The sequence below is a fragment of the Amphibalanus amphitrite genome, unplaced genomic scaffold (assembly GCF_019059575.1).
Source record: "Amphibalanus amphitrite isolate SeventyFive unplaced genomic scaffold, NRLGWU_Aamphi_draft 000103F_arrow, whole genome shotgun sequence".
Lineage (NCBI taxonomy): Eukaryota > Metazoa > Arthropoda > Thecostraca > Balanomorpha > Balanidae > Amphibalanus > Amphibalanus amphitrite.
In genome coordinates, this window is record NW_024881598.1 from 621,500 (window position 1) to 635,546 (window position 14,047).

The 14,047-nt window shown below is 51.4% G+C and overlaps 1 protein-coding gene across 5 annotated transcripts in view; it reads left to right on the top strand.

Moving 5' to 3' along the window:
* Positions 1-14,047, top strand: part of LOC122380657 (mitogen-activated protein kinase kinase kinase kinase 5-like) — a 205,431-nt gene that overhangs the window by 44,640 nt on the left and 146,744 nt on the right. For all 5 annotated transcript variants that reach the window (XM_043364012.1, XM_043364010.1, XM_043364014.1 and 2 more), the window contains exon 9: positions 7,130-7,205. In XM_043364012.1, the coding sequence (XP_043219947.1) occupies positions 7,130-7,205 (76 nt within the window). The remainder of the gene's footprint in view (positions 1-7,129; positions 7,206-14,047) is intronic.

Sequence of the window (14,047 nt, forward strand, 5' to 3'; positions counted from 1 at the left end):
GTCGCTTTCAATTCGCCATAGTGAAGTGTCCATAATCTAGCGTGGATAGCATTTTTGGTCTACGCACTCCTCGATAGATGCCTTAGATACCCTGAGGGTAACGAACTTTTACTTCGAATTTTTAAGGTCAAGGCCAGGTCACCCTAGGTCACGAAAATTGTATATCATGTATCGGTCACGTGACGCATGTTTTATGGTCCATTTTACTCATAGATTTCGAAAATAGTGTCGTCTGTGTCATTTGAGGTCATTGTCAGCTGAATTTACCGGAGGTCAGGTCACTTTCAGATCAGAAAAGGTCAAATTTAAAAACGAAATTTTTCAACAAAAATTATAAATGGCACCATCGTGTTCCTGAGCTCAAATTGCATCTGATGGGCACCTTTTTGTCCTTGAAGAAGCTGGACGGCCATTCCTGCCGCCAGCGGTGGGAGGCGCCGCGTGCGACGGCCTCCGTTAGCGTCCTCACGTCTGTTGCTGCTGCCTCCTGGGGTAGGCCGGAGGCCTCCTTGGCCAGCTCATCGGCCCTCTCATTTTCCCGCAGGCCGCAGTGCGCCGGGACCCACTGGAGGCGGATCGGTGACCCTCGGCGGGAGAGAGCGAGTAGGTCTTCCCAGATAGAGATCCCTACTATGCATTTCAGACCCCATGAGACCCTGTTTTTCGGCGATAATTTATTTAATATTTATCCAATTGGCTTCAAATTTTCGCACAGCACATTTCAGCTCAAGCGCCAATTTTCGCTGATATGGTCTCTTAACAAAATATCAATTGTTAGGGTAGGTACTTGTCGTTGCCTCGTAATGTTAAAATCAGCTCCGTAAATCCGTCAGTGGAGTAGAGGCTATCCGTACGTAGGCGTGACGTCACAGGCACGTGACCATTAAGCTCCGCCCTCCCGGCGGGCGGAGCGGTGACCTTGGCCGGTCAGTCGGATGCATGGAGCCGACGGGGCAGTAGCCGCCGCACCCAAGGCCGTATGCCGGACCGGGGCGGCTCGCATTGGACGTGGCTGCCTTGCGGTTGCCGTTGCAGTAGGTAATGACGATACAGCAGACACTAGCGCTCGTTATTAGCGCACTAGCCTTCGGTATTGCATTTATCACAAATTAACCTGCACCTTGTCAATCAATAAAGATATATCTACTTTAATACTAAGTTCAGGGCTAGTGACTGCATTTTTGCTTGATTGAACGTCATTATAAAAAGGCCGTTGATGTCAATTGACTGTGAACTGATACAACACGTCGGTCAGCCTACGTCAAATTTGCAGGACATGGTAAACAGTTACACCGTAGCATTTAAGAAGTGTGGTTAAAATATGAAATATATTATCCTTATGCGTATGCTTGAGATTGATTCATGTGATTGAACACCTTCAGAACTAGCCCGTTTTATAATTGGCTAGGTTGAGGTCACCCGACTGACTTGACCCCAGGCTTTCCTGTTGAACTGCAAATAATTAAGATACCTGTAAGCAAGTACCCTACTGCCTCACTATTGGAGTGCTTGAAATGTTACTTTAGTTTCACAAAAAGACGCGATTTCTTTACTAGCCTATGCGCTTGTTTCCCTTATTCTGATGTCACATTTCTACCATGCGCAATAAATCGCACATCACATTTCTGCTCCCTTCTCAACGCTTCCCGAATAACGAACACAGCTCGTGGAGCGATGTCTGAGGCAATCGGAAGTGCTCGCGACTAATAACCCTGCTGTTTTTTTCTGCATAGTTAGGTATAACAGCGTCTTCAGAAACAGCAATTGACGCAGCCAACCATATCGATATTTTCGAGTAGTGTAGAGGCTTCGCATGATGTCATAGGTGACAGCAGAATAGTGGCACGACCTGACCATGAGGTCAGGTCAGAATGTGCATTCATTCAGATATTCAGATAGTGCATGACTCAGCTCTCTATTCAATGTTGGTTCTGGGGAAGTAATATCCTCATTTTGATTATTCTTCATATTCTGAGCTGGATCGGTGTTGATATACCAAAAAGAGAGAAGCGGTTACCAACTCCCCCAAATGAAGAGCAAGCTTTCGCTCAGGCACTTCCTGTCGATTCCATGTATGTTTCCAGTGCAAGGCCCCGTGCGACCTCTCCGCGGTGCTGCCGCCGACTGAGCCTGCATAGACCCAGCGCGGTCACGGCCAATGGGCGGAGCTTAGTTGGGCCCGGCGCAACGTGATTGGCCAGCGCTCCCATCCAATCCGCTGCGGTAGCGAACGAGCCTCTATCCGGGTGCAAAATCTAATTAGCATTACGAGCCAATGACAAGTGCTCTAAATATTTACATTTTGTTAAGAGACCATATTGATGAAAATCGGCGCTTGAGCTGAAATGTCTAATGTCAAAATTTCAAGCCAATTAGACAAAAACTGAAGAAATTATCGCCGAAAAACAGGGTCTCACGGGGTCTGAAATACATAGCAGGTGAGTCGTCTGGGCGGAGGCGCCGCTCTCCAGCATCCTCAGGGCGGCCTGGGAGTCGGTGCAGATGACTATTGGGTTGTCTGCGATGTCGGCGTCGGCGTCTCGGATGGCGTTCAGGGCCGCCTTCAGGGCACACAGCTCTGCCCGCGTGCTGGAGCAGAGCTGGCTCGCTGGGACTCGGACCTCCCGAGTCTCTCCCGACGGGAGGGTGACTGTGGCACCGCCCCCGCCCTGGGAGACGCCTCCCTCCACCGAGCCGTCCGACCATATCCAGGTGGCCCGGGGCGGCAGATGTTCCAGTGTGGCCTCTGCCGCTCTCCTCCGTATGTGCGCAGGGGCCGCTCTCTGGCCGCCGGGGCCGACGTCCAGGCAGAAAGTCACAGCTTCTCCATGGTGGTCCCACAGTGGGATAGTCTTTGTAGGGCGTCCTTCCACTTTGACGTCGGCCGCGCCTGTCCAAGCCAGGGCGCGGTGGCCGACCTCACACCATCCGGTGGTCGTCCTCAGGCGGGGCGCGACGTGCATCTCTCCGACGGCGCGGAGCGGGTCGTCGCCGGGCAGCGAGGCGGCCAGCGCTGGGCATCGCACTCGCGCCGGCGTGATGCCGGCCTCGGCCATCAGCGGCGCGGTCGGGGTCGAGGCCGTGCAGCCAGTGACCGCACGAGCCGCCGCTCGCAGCTCGCGTTCGATCAGCTCGACGTGAGCTTCAGACGCCGCCGGGAGCCACGGCGCTGCCGCGTGCTCCAGGGCGCCCCGAACGTATCCGTTGGCAACGGTCCGTAGTTGCGCCTCCTGGTCCCTGGAGGCCCCAGCTGCGACCAGTCAGTTTCCTCAGCTGGGCCGTTCTGGGTTTCACTTTCCTGCGCAGGTTCCTGCAATGTTCCCCGAAGTGGAGGAGTCTGTCAAAAGTGACTCCTAGGAGTCTCAGGTGCGGGGATCCTTTGACCGATGTTCCGGCCACCTTGATCTGGAAGTCCTTGTCGTCATGGGACCACTGGGAGAGGACCAGGGCCTGGGTCTTCTCCCCGGCGATCACCATCTTCCACATGTTGGCCCACCTGACCATCGGGTCAGCTTCGAGCTGGGCTCGTTCTCTTGCCGTCTCCATCCGGCAGCCACCGCTCAGCGTGGCGGTATCGTCAGCGTACGTGCATGAATACGCTGGTACCCGGGACGCTCCTCAGGTCGCTCACCAGGTCGGCCGACCACAGGGTGTACACTGTACATGATGGCGTGGATCTAGTATGGCGATCGATTGACACTCCGAGGTTCTTGACTACCTTGGCATCAGGCACTACCGTCCCACAGAAACTGAGCGTGACCGGCGGCAGCCCACGAAGCATCGCCTGTGTTCCCATCACGAGCATCTGTGTCTTTTTAGCATTCAGCCTCATCCCATTTTGACAAAACCAACTATACACATCAGCCAGTGCACCCTCCATTTGCGAGACAAGCTGCTGCATCTGACCCTTCTTCCCCGTTACCATCAGTTGCGTATCGTCCGCATATTGGACGACAGTCACATTATCTGACACGCACAAGCTCAGATCGTTTGCAAAAAGCATGTAGAGGATACAGCTCAAGGCACCGCCCTGATACACACCAATGACGTTGTCTCTGACGTCAGATAGCACTGCCGAACCATCCGCTCGCTGCATCCGAACCTGCTGAGTGTGATCTGCCAAGTAGCTGCTAAACCAGTCTGTATCTATTCCGTAAAGGGCGAGCTTTTCTAACAATTTGTCGTGAGGAACAACATCGAAACATTTTGATAGATCAAAGAGCACCAAGAGGCAAATTTGACCGTTTTCCCCTCCCTTCTTCCCCCACAATGGCCGGTGACCTCACTCCCCTCGGGATTTGGACTCGCCCTACCCCGACCGTAGCGCCACGTGGTGGCTCTGGAGATCTTAAATAGACCCACTGTACAGGGTCGGTGCCAAGACCGAACCCTGAGGGAGGCCCGCTCTGAAGGGGCGCTCCTCGCTGAGGCAGCCGTTCACTTCGACCCTGGCGCGTCGGTCACGGAGGAACTGGAAGATCCAGTTTACCATGCATAGTGGGAGCTGGAGACGAAGCAGTTTAAGTTGTAGCATGCGGTGGTCGATCTTGTCATAGGCTCTGCTGAAGTCATACGCTACCAGCGCGAACTTCTCCGCCGTCTTCCCCTCGGTAGGGCGACCGGCGGGGCGGGGTCGGTTCCAGCCGTCCTGTACGGTCTGCACAAGGCAGCCGAGGTTTTCCTCCGATCTTCCGCGCCGGAAGCCCACCTGTTCGGCAAGCATCAGGTTCCTCGCTTCGGCGATCTGGCTGAGTCGAGCGCCGACCATCCGTTCTGCCAGTTTTGCCACGTGGCTGGTGAGGGCTATTGGGCGGTATGACGTCACGGATTGTGGGTTCTTGCCGGTCTTCAGGATCGGCATGATGGTGGCCCTCCGCCACGCGCTTGGTGTGGTGGCGTCTGCCCAGGTCTGATTGATCAGGCGCAGCAGTACGGACTTGGCTGTGGGGCCGAGATGCCGCAGGTGCTCAGTGCACACCTGGTCCGGGCCGGGCGCTTTCCTGGACTTCAGCACCCGGATCTGGGCTTCCATCTCATTCATGCTGAAGGGGGCGCACGCCTCTTCTTTAGTGTCGAGACATGTGCAGCCGTTGTCCCTCAGGGATGCCAGTTCCTTCTTCACGGGCCGGTCTCGTTTCGGGCAGCGGACCTGCTTGCTTACCGCTGCGTATGTCCCGACGAAGGCGTTGGCTTTCGCGCGGTCCTCTATGGCTAATTTGCCACAGTCCCCGCTGATGGCTTGTCCCGGTCGGGACTCAGGTACGGCGCCCTCCATCCTCCGAAGAATCTTGGAGACGCGCCCGATGCACGTGGGCCGGTTTAGCTCCTTAGAGACGAAGTCTCTGAAGGTCCTGGTTCTGGCCGACTCTTCTGCTGCGGCGGCCGCCCTCTTTGCAGCTTTCCACCTCTCTCTTGTTGCAGAACAGGGATTAGAAGTAATCTCTGCCCGTGCTGCTCGCCTTGCCGAGATCGCATCGATCAGTTCAGGATTGCAGGCCCAGGGCTTCGGGTCGGCGCGAGCGCCGCGGGGGTTGGCCCGTGTGCTCTCTGACGTGATGATGGTTGCCACTCTCCCGGCGAAGATGAGTGTAGGTAGATCAGGAGGCAGGGCAGAGAAGGCCGCTCGCAGCTGCTGGTGAACTGTATCCAGTGCGCCTTCTGCCAGGACCATCTGGTCTTTCTGATGCGGCGAGGGCGGGCGCCGCTCGTCGCGGTCTGGACCACCTTGGGGAGGTGATCACTGCCGAGATCTGTGCCGATGGTCCAGGTGTTCCGCAGCGCCAGGTTCTGGTGGCAGAGTGCAACGTCTGGGGCAGTCAGTGGCCCGGTCCCGTAGCCGGCGCGGGTGGGCTCTCCGTTGTTGAGGGCTGTCCAACGTGAGCGTTCTAGCCAGCCCGCGATCTTCTCACCGGTATCGTCGGGTTCCAGGCACGCCGCGTCCCAGTCCGGGTGATGGCCGTTCACATCCCCCAGGATGAAGGTGTCCGGCGAAGACGGGAAGCCGTCCAAGGAGAATCTGTCGACTCTCTCGTCAATCCCCGATGATCTGATTGGGGGGCGGTAGATGCAATAAATAGTAACAGAACAAGGTCTTTGGTTGGTGTGAGGTCTGGTGGGCGACGGACTGGCCAATACCCGAACGCCGCACCATTCGGTGGTGTCGTCCTGCGGGTGAAGAGGGGAGTCCTCGATGGTCTGATAGTTGAGGCCGTCTCGGACGAAGATCGCCACACCTCCCCCTTGGCCGGCCCTCCGTCTCCCCTTCCGCGCGCCCTCCTGACGAGCGTGGCCGTCTGGTAGCCCGGGATGGTGATGGGCTGGCCGGCAGCCGGCTGGACCTCCTGAACAGCGGCAACGTCCGTCTTGGTGGCAGAGAGCCAGCGGTGGAACTCATCCCTCTTGGGGCGTAGAGTCCTTCCGCGTTCCAACTCGCGATTAGAAGTCGGCTTCTGTTACGACGGTTCAGACGGTACCGTCTGTTCTTGGCCCGCCTGCTGCTGCGGCCTCCCCATGCTCCTCGCGCGCCGCGCCCGGTCGAGCCCCCGCCGTCGGCGCTCATGGCGGGGGACGCTGGGTTCACTTAGTTAGGCGGACCGGCCGCGCGCGCGCGGCCGGTCCGCAGCGTGTCGTGCCGAGTGGTTAAGTCGGTCGGGTGTCGAGTCGGTAGGCTGGGGCAGCTGAAGACGACGACCGGTGGCGCGTCGGCCACCGGCATCCGCCCTGGAGGGGCGGTTGTCCCCCGTTTGGCTGGCTCGGGCGCTGTCCACGCACCGAGTCGGGGCGAGGCCCCACAGCGTCCACCGCTTGAAGGCGGGGGGACTCAAGACGGCTGCTCAGTGGGTCGCCTCTGGGGTCTGTGTTCTGTGCCTGTGTACGTGGCCAGTGCTGCTCAGCGGATCGCCTGTGGGGTCTGTGCTCAGTGTTTTCTGTGTCCCACAGGTGGCCAATGTGCCCCAGCGGGTCGCCTCTGGGGTCTGTGGCCTGTGCTCTGTGCCTGTGTACGTGGCCAATGTGCCCCAGCGGGTCGCCTGTGGGGTCTGTGGCCTGTGCTCTGTGCCTGTGTACGTGGCCAGTGTGCCCCAGCGGGTCGCCTGTGGGGTCTGTGCTCAGTGTTTTCTGTGTCCCACAGGTGGCCAATGTACCTCAGCGGATCGCCTCCCGCCAGCCGACAGGCGCTCGCCGCCGCTCCCGCTCCCAGGGCCGCTGTGAGTACGCCCGCCGCCGTGCCAGGCGCGTCCTCCGTCTTGAGCGGGTCGCCTTGTGTCGTCCTCGACCGTTTGTTACATCCGGGGCATTCCACGTCAAATCGAACAAAAATCGGCTGTTTTGCACCTTACCATCAGCGATTTCATTATAAATTTGTGAGCGAGTTCTTGTGTGGCCCCGGACATTACATTGATGTTTTTTGCACATTCTGACCACAGGTCTTCTAAATATAGGGTATCAAATTTTTACAAAATGTTGCATCTTTATATTTTTAAACGACCATAACTTTGGTTGTACTTGTTTGATTTGAATGAAATAAACCTTACTGTTTAGGTAATTTCTTAAGCATTTGTTTAGAATTGCACCTACTTAAATATATGACCTTGAAATTTGCTTAACTCTGTTCTTAAGCACAAATATTGAAATAGCAAAAAACACGTCACCTTCGATTTGGCTCATTTTCATATATTTTATTGCCTACCATATTCTTGACAACCTGTGAAAAAATTAGAGTGGGCCATTCATAAGTTTTGAAGAAAATTGCACATATGCAAACGTATGTTAGCACGCGCAGTGGAGGGGGAAGAGCGAATTTCGCCCACCCCTCCTGTTTTTCGCCAATATCTCATAAGATTAATGCGAAATTAATTATGGCTACCTGTCAAGAATTGAATTGGACATCTCATCGTGCAAGCAATAAGAAAATCGGTTCACAACTGTTCTAGTAATAGCGGTGTAAAGTGAACATCCTGTCGCCGCAGTGACGCGGCGACTCGGCAGCCGGCGCCGACCGCTACGCGCCGCCTGAATTGTAGACTGTGCCGGGACGGAACGGAACGGTTCCGTCTTTACATCGCGCTCCCTACCGCTGATTACGTTCGATTCGCGTCAAACTTTGTGAGAAGACTAAGAAATGTACAGGCAATCTTATGGTGAAAGAATTTTGAAAATCGGTTGGTAAACAATTGAAATATGAACGTGTAAACACAAAATTGTGATTGCTGCGTTTCCCGCATCGGCCGAGCCCGCCTCAGCCGGCGACATGTTACTCTTAGCAGGCCTCTAACTGCCATATTTATTATTGGATTAACTAGAAATTCCCCATACATACTTTAAAAAATGTATGTTCTTTCGTATAGTGAAGATCAAAAGACGTGAAGATATCGTTGCGTGATAATGTTTTCGTTGAATTTACTTCATGATGCATTTCCACATGGCTCAAAATTCACCGCAAAATACCGTTTGCCTGAGACACTTTTACTATGGAACGTGAATGCTTGACTACGATGACTATGCATTTCCATTCTCGCAGAGTTTGGGATATCACTAATCAGCAATCATTCATTTCAGAAAGTGTACACAAGCAAGCATGTCTTGACTCTGTCTTTCAAGGTCACGCGCGGTTGCGTGATGTTGATGCATGAAAACGGCGTTTGCCGCGAAAGTTATGAATGGCCCACTCCAATTTTTTCACAGATGGATAAGAACATTGTGACGGACATAATATGTAAAAATTACACAAATCGAAGGTGACGTGTTTTTTGCTATTTAAATTTTTCTGTTTCAATTCAAGGTCAAATGCATTTCAAGGTCACTTCAATTTAATTTTATAATTAAAAATCAAAGTCTTATCAATTGCCTATAAGACCCTGTTAATATCATTTTGATACCAGAAAAGGAACCAGAGTTATAGCCATTTAAAAAATTGATGTGTGGCATTTTTCGCTATATTCGATGACCTATATCTCAGCGATACGTTATCAAATTTCGAAAATATTATACGTAACTCAGTTTTGAACCATGCCCAGTCTGCCTACAAATTTTCAGAAAAATCGAAGGGGATGACGGATTTCGGTGTTTGATTTGACGTGGAATGCCCCATCCATCATTGGTTCGGTCGGCGACGTGCTTACATACTAGGGTTAACTGTTAAATGATTTAAGTACATTTAGCAATGATAAATTTTTGCGCTTGCACGCAATTTTTTGGTGTCATCACATACTCGTACACCGAATACCGATATTTTTTCTTTCTTACCAATGTTGAGGACCAGATGTTTTTAGTTTCCTAACGCTCTGAGGTATACTGGTTTTCCAAGAGAACACCTAAACATGTCGCGCACCATAGAAACGAGCCGGGCAATGGCCAAAATCGCGCGCCAGCGCAAATTATCAGTTAAAGTTGGCGTCGCCGGTGCCTGCGTGGTGTAATGAGCCTGAATTAACCCGCGCCCCAGTGGCGGTCTCAGCCAACTTCGCCCTAGTGGGGGGGGGGGGGGCATATGTTACCACCCACCTCTAACTCAAAAACGAAGAGGGCTAGAAAAACGCGGTAAAAAGCAGTCGATAGCTCTCAATGCGTACGTTTGAAAGTATTTCGGTCATTTTTCATCTTAGAGCAATATTGGGGGTCACTAGAGGTCATCAGAGGTCAAAATTTGCCAAATGTCATAATATTTTTCAGAAAACATACATTTATCTCAGGAATTATGATAGCTAGAAAAACGCATGGAAAAGCAATCGATAGCTTTTGAACTGTTCTTGCGATAAGGTAATACTCAAAATTGACCTCAGGTCAACAGTTTAGCCTCCAGAGGGCAAAAACCTCAAAAATAGCTGTTTTTACGAAAAGTGTTTTTCGACAGTAACTTTTGACTTAAAAAAGCCACGACATTTCTGATGCCAGAATCGTGTTCCTCTCGCCGAGACGCGTCGAATGAACTATAATTTGACCTTGAAAGTTCAACTTCAAAATTTGACCTCAGGTCAAGCTCATGACCTGACCGGAAAAGGTCATGTTGCATATCAGTCGATGCGTTTCAACAAGACAAACACAATAAGGCCATCCCAGCGTTCTATCTCTTTCCAATCGAGAGTTATTGGCAAAAATCTGTTTGTAGCCTCAAATGACCTCGGATGACCTTTCTAGAGGCTATCAGCAAAAATGACACCTTGGTCATCACGGGTGGTCCAAATCATTGTGATTCTGAAATATTTGGACTGTTCCTATGAGTACACACGGATCTAGAGGCATTTTCATTTTTCTCCATTGACTTGTAATGGAAAGGTCACGCCACTGACCTGACCTTAGGTCACGGATATAAAAAATCCGAGATATACAAATTGTAGGCGCTCATAACTTCATGCAATTCACCAAGTTTGAAACCTTTCTGACAAACACTGCAGGCTGGACATGATGGCAAACTTTTTTAGGCTTGGTCAGTTAACTTGACCTGGTGACCTGACCTGACATGACCTGAGGTCAAAAATTTCACACATTGTCCAAAATTGATGTACCAAAAGCTACCCCAAGCGGCGCGGCGCTACGCGCCGCGGTTTGTTATTCACACGCAAAAAACGCGACAGGGTGGTAACATATCCCCCCCCCACTGCACAGTGGGGATTTTTCCGATCTAGCACGTCTTTATTCGTAGAGGGCAAACCATAGGCAGTATTGTAGCCAAATTGTGCACAGATGTTGGCTGGTGTGTTCTGGTGAGAATGTTACCTGCAAATGTGCATAATTAACCCTCGCATGTGTGCGGCGTTTGCCAGCTTCTAATGTGTGTGTGTGGGGGGGGGGGGTCGGTTGGACCCCCCCTTGCCGTTTGGCCCCTGATCGAGCTAGAGCTTCGCGGAAAAAACGAGCGTGTTGCCCGTGACGAGAGGAAGCCGATGATACCCAATTTTAATGTCCTAGGTCATTGGTTGACCTTCCAGGTCAGGTCAATGACCCAAAGTCGGGAAAATCGGGACCTGTTAGAAAGTCGTAAAGTGTGGCTGCTAAGGGGTTTTTCGGGGTGCTGATCACGAATATCGTGTTAGTTTTGATCACAGATGATGTCTTGAAGCATTTAGACCAGGTCGGGTCAGGTCAGGTCAGGTCAACCAGTAGGCGTCGTGACGGGTATTCGTAGTACGTGTCAACCGCCTCTGACAGCTTCGTAACATGTTACGAAGTCACCAAAACTACTTCGTAAATGTTCAAATGGTTGCTAAATTCGAATTCAGCTCCAAAAACTAGCCTAGAAACATGTAAAACTCGAAAAAGTGACCCGAGGTCACCCGAGGTCACCAAAGGTCAATGACCTGACCTGACCTTCAGGTGACCTTGACACACACGGGAGTAACATCAAATCACATGTTTGAACGTTTGAAACCACGAAAAGCTTGCAAACACGCGGCTAGTGCGAGCCGACATACGCGAAATCGCGATTCCGGCCAAACATGGTCTCGGAAAAGAGGTCACAGGTCAAAGGTCATTTGGGTCAGGGTCATGAAATTTTCAGGGTAGGTGTAAAATTGATCAATGCGAGGGTACTGAAAATTTCGTCGCGATCGGCCGCTTTTTACGCGAGTTATTCGCGAAAAACCATGGGGGGGGGGGGTCCATCCGACCCTCCCCCTACACATGCGAGGGTTAACATAGTATAGGGGGTTTAATTGGACCCCCGGCTCAGCCGTTTGGCCCCTGATCGAGCTAGAGCTTCGCGGAAAAATCAAGCGTGCTGCCTATGACGAGATGAGGCCGAATATATCCAGTTTCAAAGTCAAAGGTCATTAGTTGACTTTCCAAGTCAGTTTAATGACCCAACTAAAGTTGGGAAATCAAGACCTCTTCAAACTTCGTAAAGTTAGGGTGTTACGTGGTATTTTGGGGTGCTGATCACGAATTTCATGTTAGTTTTGATCACAGACGATGTCTTAATGTATTTAGGCCAGGTCGGGTCAGATCAGGTCAGATCAACCAGTAGGCGTCCTGCCGGCCATCCATATAGTAGGTGTCACCTACTACTGATAGCTTCGTAACATGGTACGAATGCACCAAAACTACTTCGTAAATGTTCAAATGGTTGCTAAATTCGAAATCAGCACCAAAAACTACCCTAGAAACAAATAAAACTCGAAAAAGTGAACCAAGGTCATCAAAGGTCAATGACCTTGACTTTATCTTCACGTGACCTTGACACCCACCATAATATATGGTATCAACATCATTTCACATATTTGAACGTTTAAAACCACAAAAAGATTGGAAACCGTGAATAATGTGAGCTGGCATACGCCGAATCGCGATTCCGGCCAAACATGTCTCGAAAAATATGCCACAGGTCAAAGGTCAGTTGGGTCAGAGTCATGAAATTTTTAGGTTAGATGTAAAATTGATGATCTCGAGGGCACCGAAAGTTTTGACGCGATCGGCCGCTTTTTGCGCGAGTAATTTGCGCCAAACCATGGGGTTTTATCCGACCCCTTCCCCCTCCCCCTCCCCACAAGTGCGAGGGTAAATAAGATTACGGTATGTATAATATACGCTTGTCATCCTATTCCTAATGAATGTGTCTCAGAAAATATGCATCATATTAATCACGAAGTAAAATTATTCGCCTATATCCGGAACATACCTATATCGCGCTGTTTGCCCTACCGCTACTAGAGTGGGGTATTAAGATACTCTAATGTGAATATTCCGTGTTCAGGCAAGTTCCGGCAGCCAAACTAGGCGTTGTCTTGTGCAGGAGAAGGTGGCGAATTCGATAGGATATGTTTCGGAGTGGAAAAGTGTGGAAAACATTGTTGATTTCCTACATTTATTTAGAATACCATTCCTTCAATATGGTGTCTGTAAGAGTTTTTGTAAATGGCATTTTTGTGACCTTTAGTAAAGTTGTGGCATACTTTCTGTTTGCCATTCCATTCCTAATAAAGGTGCCTTTCAGAAGGTATGCAACTTTAAGACCTCGCAAGAATAAAACCAACAGGACAGGACAATGAAATTGAGGTATACTTTCGGGCCTTACTGAGCCCATTGAGTAATCACGCATGAGTATGAACTTTGGGCGCATTTTTCCTAGTCTTGCTGTGGACATACAGATAAAACAATGCCATATATGAAAAATTCAGACATTTCTTAGCCCCACTGACGCAAAAAATAAACAAAAATCCAAAAAAGATTTTTCGAATTAAGACGCGCTAGATCGGAAAAATCCCCACTGTGCACTGGGGCGAAGGTTATGGGGCCGTACCTACCCGTCTCTTACCTCGGTATCCGGGAGGATTTTGGCGTACTGCGGCCTCGACCTCCGCCAGCTCCTGTCTCCTATTGCGTGTGTTCCAGCTCTCCCTAGCTTAAAGACGCCTAAGGATTTGACGGAAGGAGACAAAGGAAAAATAAGAAAGAAAACAAAAAATAAAAAAACGAAAAACATGAGCGGCCGCCGTGTGGCGTGCCACTCGCGCACTGGGGGCGCCCGGCGGCCGGCGCAGTGTCCTCGCCGGGCCGGGCGGGCTGTGTTTGCTTACCCGGCCGCTGGCGCTTATCTAGCCTCCAATTGGCGCCCGCGCCCTCTGTGGCTGGCTCCCTCATATGCTGGGCACCTCCAGGAAACGGGGGGCCGGCTGCACCTCTGACGCCATGCGTTAACGTATTTTGCACGGAGCTGACGCGAAAAGACCAATCTCAGTAGCTCAGTGCGTCATATCTCATGAGCTCATATCTCATAGCTCATTGTCATATCGCGTGTGCCTAAGGCTGTTCTTTACACTATGTGCCTAAGCTCCTATCGCTTAAGATCAGCTTCCCCACCTGGTCTCGCGCTTGCGCCGTGTGCACGCGCTTTAGGTACCCCCGGACGCTTCCTGTCCGCGAGGTCGGCGGCCCCTTTCTGGAATCGTTGCCACCACGGACATATTGTCTGCGGGGAGGCTGCAGACGCTTCGCTTCCATCATACACTTTCAAAATAAATGTCTTGTTCTCGGCAGGCCTTTTTCCTACCACAAACTGAGCTATCTTGATATTTGATACCCTAGGAGTGACTACCAACCCACCCATGTCGTGGCT